This window comes from Hyalella azteca, unplaced genomic scaffold, assembly GCF_000764305.2.
Source record: "Hyalella azteca isolate HAZT.00-mixed unplaced genomic scaffold, Hazt_2.0.2 contig7959, whole genome shotgun sequence".
Lineage (NCBI taxonomy): Eukaryota > Metazoa > Arthropoda > Malacostraca > Amphipoda > Hyalellidae > Hyalella > Hyalella azteca.
The window spans coordinates 29,945-54,154 of NW_025938066.1; the positions used below are offsets into that span (position 1 = coordinate 29,945).

The 24,210-nt window shown below is 38.7% G+C and overlaps 1 protein-coding gene across 1 annotated transcript; it reads right to left on the reverse strand.

The window, feature by feature from the left end:
* Positions 1-4,389: 4,389 nt before the first annotated feature.
* Positions 4,390-23,289, reverse strand: LOC108667795 (tetratricopeptide repeat protein 37-like). The gene is made up of 2 exons (XM_018154865.2): positions 23,150-23,289; positions 4,390-8,991 (listed from the first exon to the last, which is right to left on the reverse strand). The coding sequence occupies exon 2, from the start codon at positions 8,965-8,967 to the stop codon at positions 4,948-4,950; it is 4,020 nt and encodes a 1,339-aa protein (XP_018010354.1). The 5' UTR covers positions 8,968-8,991; positions 23,150-23,289; the 3' UTR covers positions 4,390-4,947.
* Positions 23,290-24,210: the final 921 nt, after the last annotated feature.

Below are 24,210 nucleotides of genomic sequence, written 5' to 3' on the forward strand. Positions count from 1 at the left end.
GTACGCTGAACTTCAACCACTGGGCCATCCTGCCATTACCAATCTCTGTCCATCACGGTCGAAATAATAGACATAACCCACATATTATTCCAACTGAGGGGTAATACTATAACGTTAGAAACAGATCTGACATTGGTGCGAGTGTATATGTTTAATGATCATATATCCCAAACCGCTGAGCAGCGCCTGGTGATAAATTTGTGAAAATCAATTTCTGATTTAATTTAGATATTTAAACTTCAATCGACATAAATACTGCAATTAATGGCTTAAAACAATATTGAACTCAATGTCACATCAGGTTTTGGAGGCTCGCAAAACACATACAAAGTAGGCATGTTATATGCAATGCACAATGCGGATTGTTGAAACAGAGATGATTAATTATTGAGTCAAGATAAGCAGAATTTCAGGACTGCGCACAATCTTTTTAGATCATTCGTCAAATGAATTTGAGAGCTCAACGACTTTTGACTTATTTTGAGTGACCACGTACAAAACAGTTGCAACACCTGCGACTGCGTTCTTCTTTAAATAAGTGGGACTATGTCGGCTTCGTAGAGAATATCAAACAGAATTTCTTTTTATTGGTATGACTTGTTTTCTGTACGAACACTAGTCAGTGAGTATTTTTAGCGCATTTTCTCATTTCTAAAAAAATGCACTATTGTGCTCGCCATGTCCGTCTGTCTGTCCGTCCGTCTGTCCGTGACCTCAAGTTTTCGTAATAGTGTCAATGTAGGCATTTATTTATGTTTATGCGGCATTGAGTGTACGAAGAGTACAGCGTGTTCGCTGCGTTATTTGAGTGTTCATAAAAGTGTGTAGAAAATCAACGCTATTATAGCAGCGTGTAAGAGATGAACTGACACAGTGAAAGAGTTCAGTGAGGGCGCTCGATTTCGAGATTGGTAATATAGTAATGTATAGCTGTCAGTGTGTACTGGACCCTTAAGGTGCCTGTACACAGTGATAGTACTAGCCGCTGGTTCATCTGCCGCTTGAACTGTCCAGCTACTAGCCTCGTGTATAGGGAGGGGTTCAGCCGCTTCAGAGACATGTGTCCGAGACCGCGAGACGCGGCCGAAAGGGACAACGATGTGTAGATTTCTTCGCTGGATAAGTCACAGATTCAGCCATGGTTAAGGGGACCGGCTACCCTAAAATTTTCAATTATGGCGTTTTTCGGTTTTTGTGCTCATCTGAAAGCTGGAATTCTGCTCTTTCCAATGGTACCACTGATTAGTCTCATCTTAAAGCTGACATTCTGAGCTTTCCAACGATACTACTGCGATCCATGTACGGCAATAATGACGCAGGCGGCCGGGCTTTAATTGGGGGCGGGGGGTGGAGTTCCTTAACTAAATAGACCTAAGAAAATTACAGCGGCAAGACTACATATCTTGGTGTATCTGGCATCTGAGCTCAGTTACCCTCCTAACATTGTACGTAGAGGTGCGCTACAAGTTGCTGCTAGCATCCTTGTGTGGATTAAGCTACAGAAGCCTGTAGTTTGGTATCCATGCTACATTGAGTGCCTATTTCGAGGCGCACGGGACTTTGTCGCGCCGTCCTGAAAAATTTGAAAAGTTCAACTTACTGTCACGGAAAACCTATCTCCTCCTACAGTTTCCAAGCTACAGCAATGAGACATATACCATTCGATTCGTAAAGACCATACCTATCGACTCTAACATCACTTTTTTTAATTTTTGTCTGGTTCGTTTTTTATATGGGGAAGAATGAAGGGAGGGGTGAAAAATGTAAAAAATGGGAAAAAACGTCATAAAAAAACTAGGTGGAAAATGAAAAAAGTGATGTAAGAGTCGATAGATATGGTCTTTACGAATCGAATGATACGTGTCTCGATGTTGTAGGATGATATTTGTGGGAGGAGATAGATTTTCTGAAGTACCCCTTTTTAGCCGTTTTCTATGAATTTCACGGTTTTTATCAATTTTTTCGAAAAATACATAGGGACAAAATCTTTTTCTTTTTACCTTTTACGTATGTATGTGAAGTTTCATGATAATCGGATAATAACTGTAGAAGTTTTTTCGGAGGGTAGCCGGTCCCCTTAAGTCTGTGCCGCTCATGTGAAGCATCTTTGATCAAGTGTATCATGGCTTGTTTGAACGATAATGGTTCTAAGAAGAACCCAACAAAGTGGATTTCAGAAGATATTCAATTATTCTTTGAAATATTCCAAAAATATAAATTAAAGTGGAATATTTGCCATGATGGATACTCTAACAAGATGAGGAGAGAAACGAGTATTTTGAAACGGAAAGAAGACCATATTAGTCAGGGTTTAGTGGTTCCTGATGTTGCATTTTTTAATGGCTAGAATAAAGAGTATAAAAACGACGTACAGACTCGAGTTGTTGAAGGTGATCCCACTATCCATCTTCGCAGACCTCATTCGACGGCTTCTAACGACTCACTGGCTGGCGCGAACGAGAAGATAGCGGCACCTTATACTCTTCTCGTGTGTACAGGCTTACTTGCCGGATAGTCACCAAGCGACCGACACTTGCCAGATCTACTAGCCGTTTGCACCATCCCAGTGTACAAGCACCTTTAGACCTGTCGTCGATTCTTATCGTAGCAGAATATCAACAGCTGGTAGCTGGTCTCGAACACGCAACTCCTTGCTCAGATTTTGCTGGGCTTAACCGCCCGGCCTCCTGGCAGATTATAAGGTCTCCGTGCTGGGATCGAACCCGCACTTCTCTTCTTACATTTTCGTAATCCAAACTCTACCATTGAGCCACCCTGCCATGTAAACTGCTTTTCAATCCGGAAGGGGTTCTTTGGAGGTAAATTTTTGTGTGCTCAGTGCTCAAAATCTGACTAAAATGAACGATGTCGTAGGTAAAAATGATAAAATAATTGACAAATTTTCTGCTCGTTAGACGACCGCCATGAAACGAAGAAACCAAGTGGAATTTATAATAATGGTAATAAAAAATGATCCTGATATTATAATGAATACAAAATTAGTGATAGGTTTTATCATTGTACACATTGTAAACGTTTATTTTCTAAAACTTTGAAAATATTTGCTTGGATTGAGCGTGACAATACGTCAATTTTGCGGAATTCGCCATGCCACAACCTTCCGTATATCAGTCGTTCGCCACCTCAGCGTTCTGGGAGCGCAGCCGTGGGTAACAAAATTGACTCGTAAACAGGCCCTGGGCCCAACCATCAGCATGCAATATCTACACATAGCCTCAGATCAATGAGCTGTGGGTAACTTCGGCTAACAGTAAATCCGCTTTGCACAACACAGCCACTGCATCACAGCGCCGGAGCATAACTGGCCCTACCGCAACAGAGGCGCAGGTTATGTTAGGTTACGTTAGGAGTAGCCTGTTGCGCTGCGGCCTGTGACTGAGCGGCGCTGTTGTGGTGTGCGCTTTGTGTCGACTGTCGAAAGCCGTGAAGATGCCCGGCTGCGTTATACGCTCGGAAAGGTGTATGAATCGCACTGTGGACTTGCGCTATGCTGACCTCTAGCTATCCAACCAGCGTTCTCAGACTTGAAGAATTCCCCAGCTGTACGGATCTACTCTTCACCCAGCATTCATAACATTTAACGGAAGTTCAAAACCCTCGGAATCTATAATCATTAGGAAGGAGTAAAATGAGTCTTTGTCAAAATAGCCAACTTAACGTTGCTGAACTCGGAAATTTAACTTAATTTCTGCTGAAATTAGGATGCGTGCACAAAATGTAACATATCTTATATGTTTCATAGATGTCTTGCATGTAAGTGTAACATATAACAATACGTAGCATTCAACGATATGTTACACATGTAATATTTATCGTTACATAGGTGATATTTCAATTCCTAGTTTAGCGTTTTAATTGGAAAGAGAGGTATACGTGCAAGTGAGGTGTAAGGGCAATGTGGTCCAGTGGTTAAAGTTCAGAGTACCAAGATTGGAGCAGAGAGGTGCGAGCTCGATCCCAGCTCTGTGCGCCAGTTTCTGGTCAGAATCGGCAAGGAGGCCGGGCGGTTAAAAGAAAATATGAAGCAGTGAGTTGCGAGTTCAACCCCGCAACAAGCTGTGGATGTTCTGCATTTTTAAGAATAGGCGACAGGCTTACGGCCTAATAAACGCTGAAACCGCCATACTATACTACGTTCTTGATTGAGTATCGTAAAAATGAACAATTTTGTTCGTTCGACAGGCCACAACCCACAAGTGACAGAGCGTTAAAGGCTACAATATCAATAATTGAAAGAATGCTCCACACAGAAAATGCCTACGTTGTTTAAACGACTACTGGAATATTGCGCGAAGACAGTAAGACCTTGGGAAAATGTCGACATCATCGTTAACTCGTAGTAAAGAAATACAAATAAATACTCGAATGAATTTTCATGGATTTTATTCAACTACATTCGGTGCCTTATGACAATGAATACAGATTAGCGAGTGAGAGAAAATAAATTTAATAATAGAATCGAAAACAAAATCACTTACATTATTCAAGGCAAACGTTGGTTATCTCAACTTTTCACTTCCTTTCACTGAACACGTAACATTTTTTTTTTTTAGTTTATAGCGTGCACAAACTGTCTTGGGTAAAATAGAGCTTAGATACATTACTGATTACTGAAAAAAATGAACATGTTAGTTTATAAGTCAGGGTAATGATTATACTTGATTACAAATAATGAAAATTGAAAAGTACAAACATAACAAGAAAGGTGCCCTCAATATAATTTACAGTGCCAATGACTCAGTTATGCGATGCTAGTAAACAACGGTGCAATAATATCTTGAGTTATTAATTTTTTGATCAATTTAATACTCTACGAATAAAGATTGCATTAGTCGCTCGGCATAAAAACTATGAAGCCCAGAAGCGTTTGGAAAATATTGAAGTAACTTCTAAATGGAAAAATTTCGAAAGGAAATTCTAGACTACTTAAGCCGGAGTAGACGGAGCTGCTTGATGCAGCCACGCCCGCACCGCAGGAGCGCATTTGGGTGCCCACACTCGTACCATGCCGCGTATGGTTCGGGGTGAGACTTGGGCAACTTTGGCCGCCGACACGAGCGTGGCCCAGGCCTCGGGCTGGCTGGGGTGCATGAGCAAATTTCGTTGTGCTTCTTTCAACGCATTTATATTGTCAGCAGCGAGTAAGAATCCCAACACACGCGTGGTACCGTCCTCAGTAGGCACAAAATGAGACCTGGTAGCTGCAGTAGACCGGCTCTGCGACAGTACACAAGCAGCAGAGGCAGAGCGCACGATGGACTTGCTTCGTTTCTCGGCACTCTTGATTTCCTGCGAGGTCTTTGGAGTTGTTTTTGAGGCGCTTGTGGCCAAGTGCCAAGACAGGAAACGCCAAATGTGCTGACACTGAGGCCTACACAAAACTGCGCGACTTAGAATGCACTTGGCAACATTTGTTTGCCCTCTTAGTATTTCTTGGGCAGCCGTTAAGAAAGCAATATGGTGGGACGCTTCTTCAGAGTGTCGGTGTGGGACTAGTTCGTTGAGTGCGGCATTAATAAGCGTCGCATCGCCTTCTAGGAGTCCCAGGGCGCCCAGGGCCAAGATGCCTGCAACGCAGCCTCCACCCTCGCGGCAGCTTTCGAACAGAAGGGTCTTGGCTTCTTGAACTTTGCCGAACTTATACTGCAGGCACGCTAATGCGACCAACACGTTTGCTTTGTGATGATGATTCTGCGCAAGCCAGTGTAGTGCTGACTGGTATTTAGAGTAGCCCGTCTCGTAATCCTCGCCTTTCAAGCAAGCTAAAGCTGAGTTACATTCAGATTGAAAATCTGGTTCGGTAATAGAAGAAAAATGTCGAACAGCATCCTTAACTCGACCAAGAGATGTAAGTACACGGCCATAGTTGCTACGAATCGTGTCACTCAAATTGGAGTCAGGCTTAGAGCCCTGCTGAAGCTGGTTACAATTGTTCAAAGCTACGTCATAGAGCTCCGAGGCCGTGTTCTCCATGCCAAACTTTTCAAGGCACAAAGCAGCAAGATTGAGGCCAACAGGATCATCATCGAACTCTCTAGAATAAAACAACATGGCGTCGACGGCAAGAGAGAGAACAGAAGACGCAATAGTCTTGCCCTCATTGAGCGCTATGGTGACGTGATGAGCGTGGCCGAGGCCGCTCTCAGGATGCGCGCCAAGAGTGCAGCAGTGACGGAACAGATCCGCTGCGTCGTAATGCTGGACGCTCTCTGCCACCAAAGCTTGGCCGGTCCAGCACGTAACGAAGCGAGGGTCCAGAGCTTGGGCTTGGCAGAACGCTTGATGAGCAAGCTGAACTTCACCGCACACCAAATAGAAGGCACCTAAATGTGTCCAATTACTAGCACAGGGCTGTAGCTGAATGCTTCTAATAAAGGAATGTTGAGCCAAAGAGTGATTCTTCACTGAAGGATGGATGGAAATAACTCCTAAAGTATCCCACACTTGGCTATCACGAGGAGACAAAGTTAAGCTCTTTCTTATGCAGTTTTGGGCCCGTTGCATCAATGAAGAAAACTTAGGACTATCCTCCATCATGTCAACATATTTGGCAGTGAAGTAATAACTAAGACCTAAATCATGCCATAAGGAGGAATCGGAGGGACTTAGTTTTGCAGCAACTCCATAGCATTTGCTACCGAGCTGAAGAACGTTCAAGAGAGAAACTTCCGACATCTCACCAACCTGATAATCAGGTTTCACAAGTCGGGCCGGGATCTGTATGCTTTTTATGCACAAGTAACGCGGTAGCCTATGGAGTAACGAGCAGGCGTCGCCTAACGACTTCCAAATACTGATGGCAAGAGGCTGCAGTTCCCTGGCTTCATCTAAATTCTTAATAGCCAGGAGGCAGTGAGACAAAGTATTGTCAAGGTGCTTAGTAGATGCATGCTGCGATGCGAGGGCAATATGGGCTTGAGCAAGGCCTAAGAAAATCACCGACAGCAAATTGGTATCATGACACATAGCCAATAATTCTTCATACCTAGAAACAGCAATGGTAGGCTCTCCGATACAGAGATGAATCTTAGCAATCTGACATCGAGGGTATATGGCCTTAGGATCCAGAGTAGATATTTTTTCATAAACTTTCTGAGCAGCTACATACGAGCCTCGTGCCAAGTATGCATCTCCCAAGCTCTCAAGGGCCTGTCGATGGTTATGCTGAAGTTGTAGGCAGCGTTGCAATGCAGAGATTGCCTTTTGTGAATCGTACACAGAGAGATGATGAAGACCCATACGTAACCATGCCCAAGCCCCGCCACTGGAGCCTTCACTTGTGACAGAAGTAAGTAGAGCAAAGTTTTTGTCAAATTCTCCGAGTTCCCTGTAGATGTCAGAGAGAGCAGCTCCTTCTTCCTCTGCTACAGGGGCAAGCATGTATGCTTTGTGATAACATTTGCAAGCCTTGATCTTATCTCCCACGCGGCGGTAGTGATGCCCTAAATAGAGGAATGCCTTTTCCCTGGACGGGTCTAATTTTGCAGCTTGCAGTAAACATTTCAAGGAAGCAGAATCGTTTTTATTTTGCTGATAGATCCTACCAAGCAAAATAAGAACATCGACATTTAAAGGGTCCTTTTCTAGAGCGTGTGTAAGAAATTTTTCAGCACCTGCCAAATCACCCTCTAGATAGAGCAACTTCGCATGAAGAACTTCGTAGACGACGCCGCAAGTGGAAGATTGCATCTTGCTGAGCTCTTCTCTGGCAGCAACAAGGTCAGTATGCGACAGGCATTCGATGATAAGTTCACTCACATTTAAATCAAGCTTTCTCAAGATAGACAAAGCAATAGTAAAATGCTTTTCATGCCCCATTTTCATAAGTGCTTGAGCTTTGAGAAAGCTCAATTTTTGGATGACAGTATCTTTGTCTTCAAAAGAACCTGGCCACTTAGATTTTTTCTCAGAAAGTATGGATATGATGCAAGTAGCAGTTGACTCAACACCAGGCCAGTCTTTAGCTTTCTCCAAGGCCTCCAGATACAAACGCCACCATATGATTGGCTGACCATCTGAGTTACTAAAGTGACCCTTGCTGCGCTCGCAGGCTCTTTTATAACACACTAGAGAGTTTTTCAAATCCTCTGATTCCTGGTACTGTAAACCAAGAGCAAGATTGCCCCACAAGGTGGCAGGGTACATGTCAAATAGTTTTGTTATTGAGGCATCACAATCAGACCACAACAGTATAGAATCAGAGGAATGACTTTTCCATGGTAAATGGTCTTCCACAAAAACTCTAGCAATCCACTCTAATGGATAAGCTGTTTTAAAAAGAGAGTACATTATTCTAGCAGCAGCTAGCAGCTCAACTCTGTCTTCGAGCTTGTGGCAGAGAGACAGGTAAAGCTGATAGTTTCTTTCATTGCTACCCAGCACCGAGTCACTCAACAGTGCTTTGACCATTCCTAACAAATTTTGCAGCCAATCTGGACTTAGTGTATTTTGGATTGGTGACAATACATTTACAACACATTGGGCTATTTCTTTCCCATCATTTTTATCCTCATCTTTTGCAAGTGGGAGAAGTTTCAGGAGAGTATCAGCAGCATTTAATGCTTCTCCAGCATTTTCATAGGCTGTTGCTAGCTTACGGAGGAATGCCATATGCTTTTGGCCAGAATCAAAAACTGCAACAAGCTTTCCATAAACCTTGATAGATTCTGAAGGAGTGCTGAGCTGTGGCTGAGAATCAAACAGAGCAGCTAGTCCCTGCCATGCAACAGGAGTGTCAGGCTCAACTGAGCTTGCTAACAGCAACGCTTTCTTGGAGTCTTCATACTTGCCTTGCTCTTGACATGCTCGGGCAAACATTACCAGGGCTTGATAGTTGTTCCTGTCATGCTTTAAAACAATCTTACAGTATTTCAAAACTTGTTCATAGTTGTTTTCCTTTATTCCAGTCTTAGCTTCTTTTAATGCAGCTTTGATGTCTGGCGCCATGATGGACAAACTAGGTTGGTATTTCTGAAATAAAAAAAAGAGTACCATTAGAAATGAATGAGCAACTTATAACTTGAAACAATAGCAATTTTAACACTCTTTCTAACCAAATAGTTTGAATGAGAAACCTCAAGCAATGTTAAATTTGAAGGTTGTTCTCAACCTACCCTGAATAATAAGGAGAAAATGGTTGCATACCATAGTTGTGAAGAAAAGGAGAATTTTCAGAACAAGTCAGTTCGAGGAGAACAAGTCAGTTCTAACAGGTTGGCTACAAGCTGCATGATGAGAATATTTCTTCAAATCTACAAATGGCAACTTCTATGGTAGTGTCCAAGAAACTTGACAGGTTTTTCTTCATAGTATAAATGAAATGAAACAAAATTTCAGTCCAAGGGGAATTTATTTTTTTGTAGCTAACACATTAATATCATAAAATGTCTTAAATAATCAAAGTTGAGTAACAAAAAAGCTTAAAAATTTTTGAGGAAACCTTATCAATGACTGTGTTGCTACAATGTCAAGCAAAATTTCTCCCTTCCTTCTATCCTTTCATCTTTTCAATACTTATATTCTAATATAGGGCTCTAAATATGTGGCTAGTTCCTAAAATATATAAAATTTTATCCAGAATTTCTTCAAAGTAAAAATGTGTCCAGAAGATTTCTTCATACTAACATTAAACAATTTCTTTACAGCAATAAATTAATCAAAACAGTTGCTTGGATTGTCATTAAAGCAGAAGCTGATATAAATTATTGTAAAACTTTTGGCATTGATTGTCACATGTTTGAAAGTCCAAAAAATAAGACAAAAACTATAGTTGAGTTTTAGCCTAAACATCTAATGACAGCAACCTTAGTTTTCCATTCTGGAACAAGTAAATAAGATTTCTGTTGCCATCCAAATCTGACTACGCAGAGACATGTGAAAATGTGTTAATAATGCATGTTACATATAAAAAATATAACTCAGTACTCAATGCAGTGATTGACAGAAAGGGCATTTTCTTGGCAAGAAAAACGTGAAGTCACTGATGGACGGACAGACAGACGGACGGACATGGCAAGCACATGAGCACCTTTTTTCCATAAATGAGAAAATGCACTAAAAATGATAAAGAAAGCATATTTCGGAAAACTGTTCCACTTTTGCACCACCTTTAAGTAATTTAAGGCACCAAATTTGAGGAGAAAAAACACTGATAATTTATAGCTCACAGGAGCTGCTTCAGGAGAGCTTGTGTAAGTGATGTGGGCAACAGGTGGTGAGTTTAAGGTTGCTAAGACATTGATTGCATACAAATTAAAATGAATAATTTATCATTCTTTCACTTCAGATGATTTTTCAAAGATCATTCTAGAAATTACAAGTGATTACAAGCCACATAAAATGAGTAACTGTCAAAGTGATTTAGGAAAGCCATTCAAATACTGCAGAATGCTCTTAAGAAAATGCTGGAGTGGTCAGATGATTAGTTTACTCAAGTTCCATCCAGAGAAATGTCACATTCTGAAACTAGGAAGTAAGAAATCAGAGGCAAAATACACTACCGTCAACCGGGGCTACTCGGGACGGTTATGAGCGTTTTTTGTTAATAACTTCTTACCATGAAACATTTCATAAACAAGTTTAGGCTCATTTTATAGCTCTTTGCGAGGGCTATGAAATGGCATCTTCAAAAAAATTCCATATGTTATTCATAAGGTGCCAGAAGCAAAAAAAAGAGTGTCCCGAGTAGCCTCGTCGAACGGGGCTACTCGGGACACTAGGAATAAAACTTCATTTTAAAATATTTGAAGCGTGCAGAGTGTACTCATCCATTACTAACAGTACTCTGAAGTCCTCTTTCATTGTAGATGATGTAGAGGTAGAATAAATGACATTTTCTGTGATTTTCACTCATTTTTCCTTTATTGATATAATATTATCATATACAGCAATCCCTTGATTAGCACGGTTTTGAATACTGTAAAATGGGGTAACTTAGACCGGCGGGGTAACTTAGACCACTTTTTGTTTTTTTAACAAAAACCCCTACAACTCAAAAACTATTTGACATAGAAAAATTTTGTCAATGGGCATTAAAGGCCTAATACTGAGGCTACATAACACAATAGAAAGATTTGAAAAGTTTGCATATCTAATAGGTTGAAAAATTAAAAATGTGACCCATGAAAAAAAGCTATTATTTAAACCCTGTCAGAGTACCCCCTCCAATTTTTTTATTTTTTGGTTAAATAACTCCAGGTTTTGATTCATCGTAGTAGAACTCTTCTAGTTACATATGCAAATGACAAATTTTAGGATAGTGTCATAGTTTGCAAATGGGGGCGCCGCTCCCAAATGGGGTAACTTAGACCACCTTATGTCAGCCCTGACGGGGTAACATAGACCGGCTTGGAAGTTAATATAAAATTACCATATATAACATATTTTATGTTTGACAGCCTATTTATGTTTTTTCTTTATGTTTCAGACTCTACAGAGTCTTATATATGGTAATTTTAACTTAATTTGCAAGCCAGTCAATATTACCCCATCAGGGCTGCCATTAGGTAGTCACATTTCCCTCATTATGGGGCGGTGCCCCCCATTTGCAAACTATGACACTTTCTTCAAGTTTTTCATTTGCATATGTGACTAGGAGAGTTCTACTACAATGCACCAAAACCTGGAGTTATTTGGAGTTATTTTACCAAAAAATATAATTGATTTTACCACCCGGTCTAAGTTACCCCAAGAGCTGGGGTAACANCATGTTTCAATTCAAGTTTAATTTGGCTAGTAAAAAAATGGCATCATTTATTTAAAAAAAAGTGGTCTAAGTTACCCCATTTTACGGTACCGCGGTTTTGATTAACGCGGAAAAAAAATTTGCGACCTACCGTTAATCTACGCGGTGCCAGTTTTGATTAGCGTGACTTTTTTTCACAACGCATCATTTTCCCACCTCTAGCCAGAGGTGTTACGTTCGTAACAAATGTGTTACTTTTTGCTTATTAGATCTTATGTTGTTACCTTTGTTACAACTTTTGGAAAAATTTGCCAAATGTTACTTTATGAATTTCAGCCAATAATTCTTAAAAAAAGGTCCCGTTCCGTAGGCACTCGTGCTGACTACAGAGTTGGTTTAACCGCACCTTGTCTCGTTCATAACTCGAATGGTCAAGTTCGGCAACGTTTGCCGGTAAGTGCACCATGCCGGTGCTCTAGTTACTCGTTAGCCTTCAACTGGTTAAGATCGCTGCCATATCTACTGCTCACTTTTATCAAACTACACAATTTTCCTTGATAAATTACCGTCATAATTATGGACAAAAAGGGAACGCTTAAACGTAAAAATATCACTTTGGAGACTAAGCTTGAAATAATTAAGCGTTTTGATAATGGTGAAACGAAAACGAAGATCAGTGAAGACCTAGGGTTTCCTGAGTCAACAATACGCACAATTTTGGAAAAATTGTCCGAGTATCAAGAGAGAGGCAAAATTGATTCTACGTCGTACTGTGCAATTGAAATTGGATTCGTTTTTCAGTAAAAAATAAATGTTAATTCATTCGCATTTCTTTTATTTATTTCCCATATTATTTAGAAAAAAATATGATGAATTTTAGTGGAAAAAAATTATTATGTAACTTTGCTATTTTTGAGGATTCATTATAATTATTCCCATATATTCTTGCATTTGATTAGCGCGGTTTTGCTTAACATGGTAAAACTCAGGGATTTATTAACCGCGTTAATCAAGGGATTGCTGTACATTGATTACCGCATTATTGATGCAATAACCGCATTATTAATGCAATGTTACCGTATCCATGAGCATGCCATTGAGCATTTACAACAACCTTGTCCACTGCAAGCTTCATATCAGCAGCCTTATAGCATTTTTTCTGTATCTGTAAGCTTACAGGACCGCTCATAATTTCACACCATTTTTATTGGATTAAGTGAATTTACAATAAAAAAAATATCCTGAAAAACATACCTGAAACAGAAAGGAATGTCTTAGTGACAACCATCATATGTTTAGCAGAAATAAATCATAGTTTGGGTCAATTACTTTTAATTCTATGATGCCTGGTGCACAATTCTATACATGACATTCTATGCACAATTTTGTGATGACCAATGATGCACTAATTTTTTGATAAGTGAAATTTTTTAGCCAAGCAAGGTAAATGTAATCAATATTCTTTGTTTTTATTCAATTTTTTTTTCTTAACTGGAGCCTTTGCTTACTGAGGTTCTACTGTTAATGCGTTTTTGGGGGTGTCCCGAATAGCCCTGGGGGGGGTGTCCTGAGTAGCCCCGCCGTGCGGAAATGGCTGCCCTCTTTTTTTGATTGAGGTATGTAAATTCTGCAAATAAAGTTTTCAAGCCAACACCTGGGTGCAACTTTTATGTAAGTACAATTTTTTAATACGGCAAATATTTTTTACTACAGACCTTAGCAGAAGTAACTTTTCAAAATAGTGTTTTCCACCATTTTTTTCCAAGAATTTTTCAAAGCTAGTAAATGTAGGTTTTTTTGGACTTCCTTTATACTACATAGATAGGAAAAATGTTGACGTTTACACCACTATATTTAGTTTTGCAATATTCCAATTAGTTTTGCTCCTAAAACAGTTTTATGCCGTGTTGGAGGACTGTCCCGAGTTACCCCGCCAGTCCCAAGTAGCCCCAGTTGATGGTATGAAGGGAACAAAGGATAGGAAGTCATACACTGTACAGCTTCAGGAGAGCAAAGTTGAAAGGGGTCTGGGGGTCTTCATTGACAGCAGCTAGAATTTCAGGGAGCATGTGGCAAGAGTGAGGACAAAGGCAAACCAGGTGGTGGGGGTGATACGGCATAGCTTCAACTTCCTCAGCAAAGATTTGTTTGTTCAGCTTTACAACAGCCTTGTGAGGCCCATAGTTGAATAGAACATTCTGCCTGGCAGCCGTTTCACAAGACTATGTACCTAATGACATTATAGACCTTCAGAGACAGGGCACCAAGCTCCTCTCTTTGATCAAACTTGCTATAAGCCAAGAAGCTTGAAGCATTGCATCTCTCCTGCCTTGAGCATAGGTGCCTGCAAGGTCACCTTATTAATACGTACAAGTACGTGCATGGACTGTACAGGGTATTAAATCCCAAGTTCCAGTTATCCAGCAACAGGGATACTAGAGGCCACTCTCTTAAGATGATACTTAAGGGATACTCTCTCTTCATCTCTCTCTCTCTCTCACTAAGGACAGATGTCAACTCAGCATCCATAGAAACTTCTTTTCACAGCTAGTAATCAACTCATGGAATAGTCTGCCAGATTTGGTTGTCATAGCCTCCTCTGTAAACAGCTTCAAGAACAGGTGTGACAGTTTCTGGAGGGACAACCCAGCCCTGTACAGCCCTTCATGCTATAAGAGAAGGGTATCCAAACATCTTGGAACTGACAGTGACATGCATGATGCTGGTATAAGTTGGTAAATTGACCAATGAACAGGACCGTAATGGACCATAAATCGTATTGTCAAAGTAAATAGCACCCTAGATATTCAGCCATTGTATATTTGTACACCAAATCATTCACGCTCAGAGCCACTGGAACTACAAGCTGTAATGCGCATTTTGGATGATTGTGAGCAAAATATGGGCACACAAGCATACGGTACATGCTCAGAACTACCTAAACTACTTGATGTAGCGCCTACTTCCGATGATTCTAAGTGTGTAGTATATTTGGGTGCTTATGTTGAGAGAGCCTCATGGCACTGACAACGGATAACAAAGCAGCTTGTAATAAATCATTTTAAATAAACAGTCTACATCATCACCTAGTCTAGCCGCCAGAACTACCTGCTTTACCACATACCAGGTACAAACCCAGATCCCAAAACTCAATACAACCAAACCCAACCCAAACCAAGCCAACCCAATTCAACCCCACCTAACTCAATTCAACAAAAACCAATTCAACTTATTCCAACTTGATTCAACCCAATTCAACCACACCCAACTCAATTCAACCCAACCAAATTCAACCACACCCAACTTAATTCAATCTCACAATTTAATTCAACCTAATTCAATTAAACCCAAATCAAATCATTCCAGCCCAACCCAAGCCAACCTAATTAGTAAAATTGAATAGACTGAATTAGTATGTACCGTAAAATGGGGTTACTTTGACCGGCGGGGTAACTTTGACCACTTTTTGTTTTTTTAACAAAAAACCCCCAAAATTCAAAAACGATTTGACATAGAAAAATTTTGTCAATGGCCATCAAAGGCCTAATAATGAGGCTACGTAACACAATAGAAAGATTTAAAAAGTTTGCATATCTAATAGGTTAAAAAATTAATAATGTGACCCACGAAAAAGAGCTATTATTTAAAGCCTGTCGGAGTACCCCCACCAATTTTTTTATTTTTTCGTAAAATAACTCCAGGTTTTGATGCATTGTAGTAAAACTCTTCTAGTTACATATGCAAAAGACAAATTTTAGGAAAGTGTCATAGTTTGCAAATGGGGGGCGCGGCCCCCCCAATGGGGGAACTTTGACCACCTAATGGCAGCCATGATGGGGTAACATTGACTGGCTTGGAAATTAAGTTAAAATTACCATAGGTACCTATATAACATATTTTATGTTTGATACACCTATTAATGTTTTTTTCTTTATGTTTCAGACTCTACAGAGTCATATATATCATAATTTTTACTTAATTTCCAAACCGGTCAATGTTACCCCATCATGGCTGCCATTAGGTGGTCACATTTTGCCCATCGGGGGGCGGCGCCCCCCATCTGCAAACTATGAGACTTTCTTAAAATTTGTCTTTTGCATATGTAACTAGAAGAGTTCTACTACAATGCACCACAACCTGGAGTTATTTGGAGTTATTTTACCAAAAAATAAAATTGATTTTACCACCCGGTCAAAGAAACCCCAGGAGCTGGGGTAACAAAGCCCATCACTTTTTTTGAAGTTACATCAAAACTATGACAGGCAGGAGCCAGCAATTTATGGTGAGTAAAGCTAGAGTATAGACCTGTATTTTGCAGGTTTCAATTCAAGTTTAACTTATCTAGTAAAAAATGGCATCATTTTGAAGAAAAAAGGTGGTCAAAGTTAGCCCATTTTATGGTATTAAAATGAATAAAGTTTTTATTTGACTGCACTAGATTTCATTACAATGCATAAAAATGCACTAGAATGCATTAAATTTAATTAGGGTACTACATTAGATTTCATTAGGTTACATTGGAGTGCATTACTTTGCATTAAATTAGGTTACATTGTTTTGCACTAGGTTACATTAGATTGCATTACATTGCATTAGGTTACATTAGATTGAATTACATTGCATTAGGTTACATTAAATTGCATTGAAAAGCATTAGATAGCATTAGGTTACATTTGCCTTAGGTTACATTACATTGTTTTAGAAAAGAATAGGTTGCATTAGAATGCAATTGAACGCCTTAGAATGCAATAGATCGCGTTAGAATGCAACAGATCACGTTAGAATGCAATAGAACGCCTTAGAATGCAATAGATCGAGTTAGAATGCAACAGATCACGTTAGAATGCAATATATCACGTTAGAATGCAATAGATAGTGTTAGAATGCAATAGATCACGTTAGAATGCAATATATCACGTTAGAATGCAATAGATCGCGTTAGAATGAAATAGATAGCGTTAGAATGCAATAGAAATGCAATAGATTGCGTTAGAATGCAATAGATTGCGTTAGAATGCAATAGATTGCGTTAGAATGCAATAGATTGCGTTAGAATGCAATAGATTGCATTAGAACGCAATAGATGGCATTGGGCACGCCAGACGTATGCACATTGGGCACGCCAGACGTATGTACATTGGGTGCTCCAGACGTATGCATATTGGGTGCTCCAGACGTATGCACATCATGATCATATGCACATTGCACAACACATTGGGCGCACCAGATGTATGGTGGTTTTTGAGGAAATCCTTGGGCATTCAACCCCAGCACTCCAGCAGGCACACTGTGACGCTCCAAAGAAAAAAAAACCTTGATCTAGGTTTTTATGCTTCCCACTAGGTTTCTAGGTTTTTCATTAACAAACTGATCTTAATCTACTTTTTCAGATTGGTGCACTGAAAGCAGAAATCAGTCAATAATTATTATCAAGAAAAGGAGAACTGCTACAAGACTTGCGCGACGGAGCCATTTACAGGAGATATGAAAGTAGATTACTGGATGCAAGACATGCTGATGCTTGATAAAGCTGTCGTTTATGAGGGGGATGAGGAAGAATGTTAATTGTAATATGTTAAATTGTAATTTATTTTTATCCCTATATATTCATACTGCGCATTCATATGTGAACAAGAAGGATTTAATACTGTGAATTACACGTTAGGAGAAATCTAGGTTTTTTCCCATTAAATTCTAGGTTTTTTTAAGTATAATCTAGGTTTTTAAAAAATAGTCACTGGCACTGGTGGTGGTATTCTTGTAACTGTAAGTGGTAACTTGGGAAATAGTTGGTTACTGTTTAAAAAAGTTAGGTGTCAGTAAAAAGGCTGACTGGACAAAAGTATAACTAGTCACTACACAGTTGCAGTAAAATGAGTCTGAATGACTAGTTGACTAGTGACTACAAATCTCCAATCAGTTTGATCAAGAAAATAAATCAATTACAACTTATACATGGAATCAGGAATGATCACGATTCACAAATAAATATTACTTACTAAGTTACTATGCTCAGCAAATGAAGTCTAGTTTACTCAGTTATCAGTAATCCGCTTAAGGAGGAACTTGAGATTGGAGTAAGAACAGCATTTAGCAGTCAACACACTTCAAAACTGTTTGCGGACTATAGATGTAACGGACTATAAACAAAGGACGATAAGGTAGACAACACTTAAATGAATTTTGCACGCATTAAAAGGGTTGGAAGCCTTAAATTCAGTAGCAAGCCTTAAATTTATATTAATATTTTTGCTTTCAAAACATACATTTTATCTCCTATGTATATCAATTATTGGCTGCCAATCTGCAACAAAATAATGTGTCAATCAATGTAAATAGTCATGGCACATACAACGATAGGGTGAAAATATATAGAGAACAAAATTATAACCTAAGCCCAACAACTCATTGCTATTTAAATTAAAAACTCATAAAACAATTCAAGGTGTTTTTTCCTTCCTAATTTTTATTTGTTCATAATTCTCTCATTTAATAATTTTATCACAACGATAATATCCTTGACTTAAGGTTTGTTTAAAGAACTTCAGAAGCCAAGGAAGAGGAAATTCTGGTAAATTTTAATAGACTAAATCGACAGACAAATTTCCACCAAAAATGTTCCATGTATACTTTTGTTAAAGCGAAACTGATCTTGACCTAATAAAATTAAGGATAATTTTCTTCCCCCTTCGATATTATTTACCAAATTAAAGCTACTTTTTACAACACTTCTCTTTAACTTCACTTCTTGTTTGTTTGTCTGTCTGCTACAAATCTTATAATCAAATTTAACACACTTTTACTTATCCTATCGATATGAAATTTTGCACACTTGCGTAAATTTGGTGACAATGCAAGAATCAAATGACAAAATAAATGATTTTAAGATAAAAAAATGTTTTCTTCAATATTAAAAAATTGAAAAAATAATTTTGTCAGCTACAAATCTTATAAATGATATTTGACACACTTTTACCTGTCCAATTATCTGAAATTTTGCACACTTGTGTGAAGTCAGAGGCAATACAATGCATGAATCAATTGACAGAATAAATAATTTTGAAAAAAATTTATACATTAAAAAAATTTAAAATTAATTTTTTTTGTATTCAAAAATAAAATGAGAAATTCATTGTACATCTTTAACATTGGAGACACTGGATTCTTTAGAAGTGATGTCTTTAAAAAGTGATTTTTAAACATATATTATTACCATCTGCGCATGCATGAGTTTGTCAAATTACAACGACAAGGAGATAATTAACAACCAAATTATGTATTGACATTATAATTTTTTGTGCATTGTCATTATTTTTTGTTTGATTTCATTCAGCGCGTTGAAAGCTAATTTTTAGCCCCCTTACAGATGAGAAGCCAATTTGAAACAAAGCTATTTATTGACATCTTAGTAAGTATTGAGAAGTTGGCCTTAATTAATTACTATCAGTATATGAAAAATCTAATGAGATTATTTAAAAATTTAATAAAACAATGTGATTTTCACATGAAAAATCGTTTTTAATTTTTTTTAAGAAAACTTGATCATTGAGTTGCATCCTCTTATTTACTTTAAGTAGTGTCAATAATCTTCTACCATTGAAGTTGTCATTAGACATTGGCTTTCTCTATTTTTATAATTTGAAACATGCAATAGGTTATATTTAAATAATTTCTGATACATTTTAATAATAGAAATCAGTTTTTCTTCAAGTATTTTTTAATTTTACTGAGTATTTCAGTTTAAAACTTGTATAAACAATCGTGAAGTGCAATACAGCTTGCCATTTTACCTGTCAACATAACATTAACAAATTAAAAGCAAAAGGCATAAAATTTATGAAGAAATACGTGTAACTGAGGTCAAATTATTATTAGCCAAAGTTTTTCTGTGCATATCAGTGTCTGTTAAAAGAAGAAGGTTGCTTTTATTAATTTATAAATGATCTTGAAGATTAGAAACATTTTGCGTTACAACAGTAAGTGAAGACTGTGTTTGCACTATAAGACTATTCTGCAGAGAGCAATCTTCAATGTACAATGTGCCGCTGGCAGCCGCACTGCCACAGCCTCTCAGGCAGTGTTATATTGACTGTCAGCAATGGAGGTTGTCTGGTTGTCTGCTGTCCCATCTGGTTGTCTGCAAAGCTGTGAGCCGCTCCTCTAATTCAAGTTTGACATTCCCAAAGTAATTTAAAATTGATATCTAATTGCATCATGACCAGATGTATGAACATTATGATCAAGTGTGAGGTGACAGGAATCACAGGATGCCCGAGCTAAAGTTTATGATCAGCCATGCCAGGGTGCAGACTGCAGAGGGTGGATGCAGCATCGCCAATATATGAATTTTTAGGCCCTAAGCATCGCTGGGTAATTTTAAGATGCTTCGCCAGGTAATTTTTAATGAAAAAACATTTACACTGAGTAATGAAAAACTATTTACAAGCCATGAACTTATTTACAAGGTTGCATGCACATGTTACCCCAAATAACTAATTTTACCCTAAAAACCATCCAATTGTACAGCAAGTGTCAACTGAATATGTGATAATGCAGTCTGACCGCTCTAATGTGACCGCAACTATGTAATCGTAAACTTTATGTTTACATTTTTTTGCGGCAACTCATCGTAACTGATTTCCGGACAAGCTTTACTGCATGCTGATCCCCATGGTCAGGAAGATGTGCCAGGTGCGTGGGAATTTATTTTGTCATTTTAACGACCTGCGCGGTGCGCCATACTACGTTGGTAAAAAAATGCGCTGTGCACCGTACTTTAGAAAGCTAAAATAGTTCTACTATTTTAGTCGACAATATACACGAGTATATTGACTACGCGAGTCGAACTGACAATAATAAAATGTAAGACATGTCCGGGTTACTTCTGACTCTTCCGGTTGTCCGCCTTGTCGGATACGGAACGTACGGTAATCGTAAACTGCGGCTATTATACATACGAAATGTAAACAGACGGTGTTCAGTGTTGCCATATGACTTTGGAGAAAATTTCTTCTAAAATAAAGATGGCCGGGATTGCACGAACACATGCGCGAAGATAATCAATTTTCATTACATTGCGCCAACTGTGCACAGCGACAGCAATAGCTTAAAAAAAGTGAAAATGTGCGGGCAAATTCACCAAAAACATACATCATCCTGAGTGTGGGCTGATCCATCTAACATACCAGAAACCTTACTTTTTTTTAATAATTGGCCAAAGACTGATAAATATATTAAATGCAAGAATTTCAATCTAAATGTGTTGGCAAGATCTTCCGGAGGTGTAAATTTTGCTACTGAGGTGTCCAGGGTTGGCAATGATTAAATCAAAATGATTAAATCATGTGATTAAATCACTTGATTTTTTTATAAAAAAAATCATGATTTTTTTGATTTTTTCGATTTTTTTGATTTTTTTGATTTTTTCATATAATTAAATATATTGAGTGGCAGTCTTTAATTTATATTGAGGTATTGTTATTCATGGTTTAGTATAAATGTACTATAAATGACAAATTGGTATATAAACTTGTTGCCTTTAGTGTGTATTAGGTTCAAATAAATTGAATGTTTTTGGTACAGAGGCATCAAGTGTGCAATACATTGTAGGTAGCTAGCAGCTTAGCTAATTCTTATAAGGCTATAAGTAGTCTTTAACTATTTGACTATTTGTTATATATTGATTACAATATACAATTTAAATGTGTTAGCTAGCTTATTATACAGGGTGGACAATATTTAGCTTATTACCTTGCTCCGTATAAACTTTACAAAGCTAATGAATAGACATAGTACCAATAATTGTTTACCCAAAAATCCCTAAGTGGTAAACACCACCTTGGCCTGTTGGCCATTATTGAAGGCAATAAGTGCCCTTTTTAGCCATCCATTATGATCTATATACTGCTATTGTTAGTAGGCTAATTGCAACATAAAAAATAACACTTCAAAAAGACAAAAAAGTTGAAAAAATCAAAAAAATCAAATAAATCAAAAAAATCATGAAAAAATCAAAAAAATCATTGATTTTTGATTTTTTTTGATTTTTTTAAAAAAATCAAAAAAATCGCCAACCCTGGAGGTGTCGCTGAAGATCTTGCAATATTCATCCAGTAACATTCACTTTCTGGCTCTCTGCACAGTGGCGGCCATGGACGCCGATTTAAGGTCAAGGTAGCTGATAGAGAGCTTGAAAAGACACCAATATCACAAGCAGAAAGGCCCTACTTTACAGCTTGGTCTGGCCTGTCTGCCAGGCCGCAAAGTGCAAATTGCCATTTTTTTTTCATTCAAACAAAAATGTATGACATTTGAGCTGTGAGATTTCATACCTACTAAAATAATATGATATTAGAACCACAATAAAATATAGCCACGATAAAATAGAGCCATTAAAAAATGACTTTCAGCCCTGGGCCTGGGTAAGGCCGCTAAGCCATGGACAGGCTTGTCTTTCCTTTAGCAAGATTAAGACTGGCAGTGACAGACGACAGTGGCCGGCGCTATGGCTTTGAGCACACTTGCCAAGTTGCCTCTTGACTTCATAAGCTATTATGCTCTCTAGCGTTCCTTCCTATGAAAAGGAATTTGAAGTTTGAACTAAATGTGAAGTTTGGCAATGCTGGCCTTCGTTCAGTAGCTAATCGTCCTTTAACGCCACTGTGCAGAGACCACTGTGCAGAGAGTGAACGAAGATTTAAAGACCTACGGCGATGCATTATCGGCAAAATTTTCGCCTTCAGAAGATCTTGCCGACACATTTAGATTGAAATTCTTGCATTTAATATATTTCTCAGTCTTCAGCAAAAAAAGTAAGGTTTCCGGTACGTTGGATGGATTACGATGCAGCGAAGCTTGTCCGGAAATCAGTTGCAATGAGTTCCCGCAAAAAATGTAAACAACGATTTTTCGATTGCGTAATTTTGGTCACATTAGAGCGGTCAGACTGCTTTATTACATGTTCAGTTGACACTTGCTGTACAATCGGACTGTTTTTAGAGTAAACATAGTGGCAAACCAGAGATTTTTTAGAATCAGTTCATTTTTAATTTCCGCATTTACTCAAGATTTAAACCAATTTCTTATGTATGATGAAGCTGGTATCCATGATACTTTACTGGTCTACTTATAGGACTCGAAAAATGAACTTGAGGGAGAGTCTAAAAAACTCTCTGCTTTGTCACTATGACTGACTAATGAGAGTAAAATTAGTTATTTGGGGTAACACGTGCATGCAACCTTGTAAATAAGTTCGTGGCTTGTAAATAGTTCGTCATTACTCAGCGTAAATGGCTTTTCATTAAAAATTACCCGGCGATGCATCTTTAAAATGGCCGGTGACGCTTTGGGCTTAAAAATCCATATATTGGTGACGCTGCATCCACCCTCTGCATAGTGGCTTCAACGGTCCTTTGGCAAGTGCCCCTATTCAATTATTTTACTCACCTACAACTTATAGGTAACAATGATAAATTTTGAGTCTCAGAGGCAATAAGTCAGCATATCATTATCCTTTTCAGAGTGCCCGGGCATGCTAGACTTTGGACTGCCTGTCCATCTGATCTACAGCACAGCAAATACCGTACCACGCCGAGGGTTCTTACTAAAACAGGACCCGGACCAATTGACGAAATGAATAAAGCTGACCGGTCCGCTCTACAAAATTTCCTAAAATAAAATGGTGCAGATTGTCGGTAATTAGCGAAAAATTGTATTTTTCCATACTCGGGTCTCTGGAAAGCTCACTTTCAATACAAAAAATTAATGGAATGCCTGGTAAAAATTATGTTTTTTTACCTATTTTTTATTTAATTTGGAAAAATCACCGAATCAGTATTTCTCAATTCATTCGCGCACTCGACAGCGAACTGAAATGGGAAAAACGCACTTTATTTGGGGTGGATAGCTAGAGGTCAGCATAGCCCATTAGCCCAAGTCCACAGTGCGATTCATATACCTTCCCGAGCGCAACGCAGCCGGGCATGTTCACGGCTTTTGACACAAAGCGCCCACCACAACAGCTCAGTTCAGTCACAGGCCGGAGCACAACTGGCCGGAGCGCAGCAGGCCCTACCGCAACAGCTACTCCTAACATAACCTAACCTGACCTAACCTGCGCCGCCTGTTGCGGTAGGGCCTGTTGCGCTCCGGCCAGTTGGGCTCCGGCGCTGTGAAGCAGTGGCTGTGTTGTGTAAAGCGGATTTACTGTTAGCCGGAGTTACCCACAGCTCATTGGTCTGAGGCTATGTGTAGATATTGCATGCTGATGATTGGCGTTAGGCCCAGGGCCTGTTTACGAGTCAATTTTGTTACCCACGGCTGCGCTCTCCTTTATTTGCAGGTGCACAGCTCATAGATTCGTCAATAATGACCAGATTGGCATGATGTTAAAAAACTCATCTATGTGGTTGCTTCGATACCAGCAACTGGCTGGTGTCGAATTATCCAGCAACTGTCGAATTATCTTCTTTTCGTTTTGATTCATTTTTGATTGAAATATAAAAACT

What these genes read in the sequence shown, in the direction of transcription:
- LOC108667795 (XM_018154865.2), bottom strand. Translation starts at nt 8,967, where the DNA reads ATGGCGCCAGACATCAAAGCTGCATTAAAAGAAGCTAAGACTGGAATA.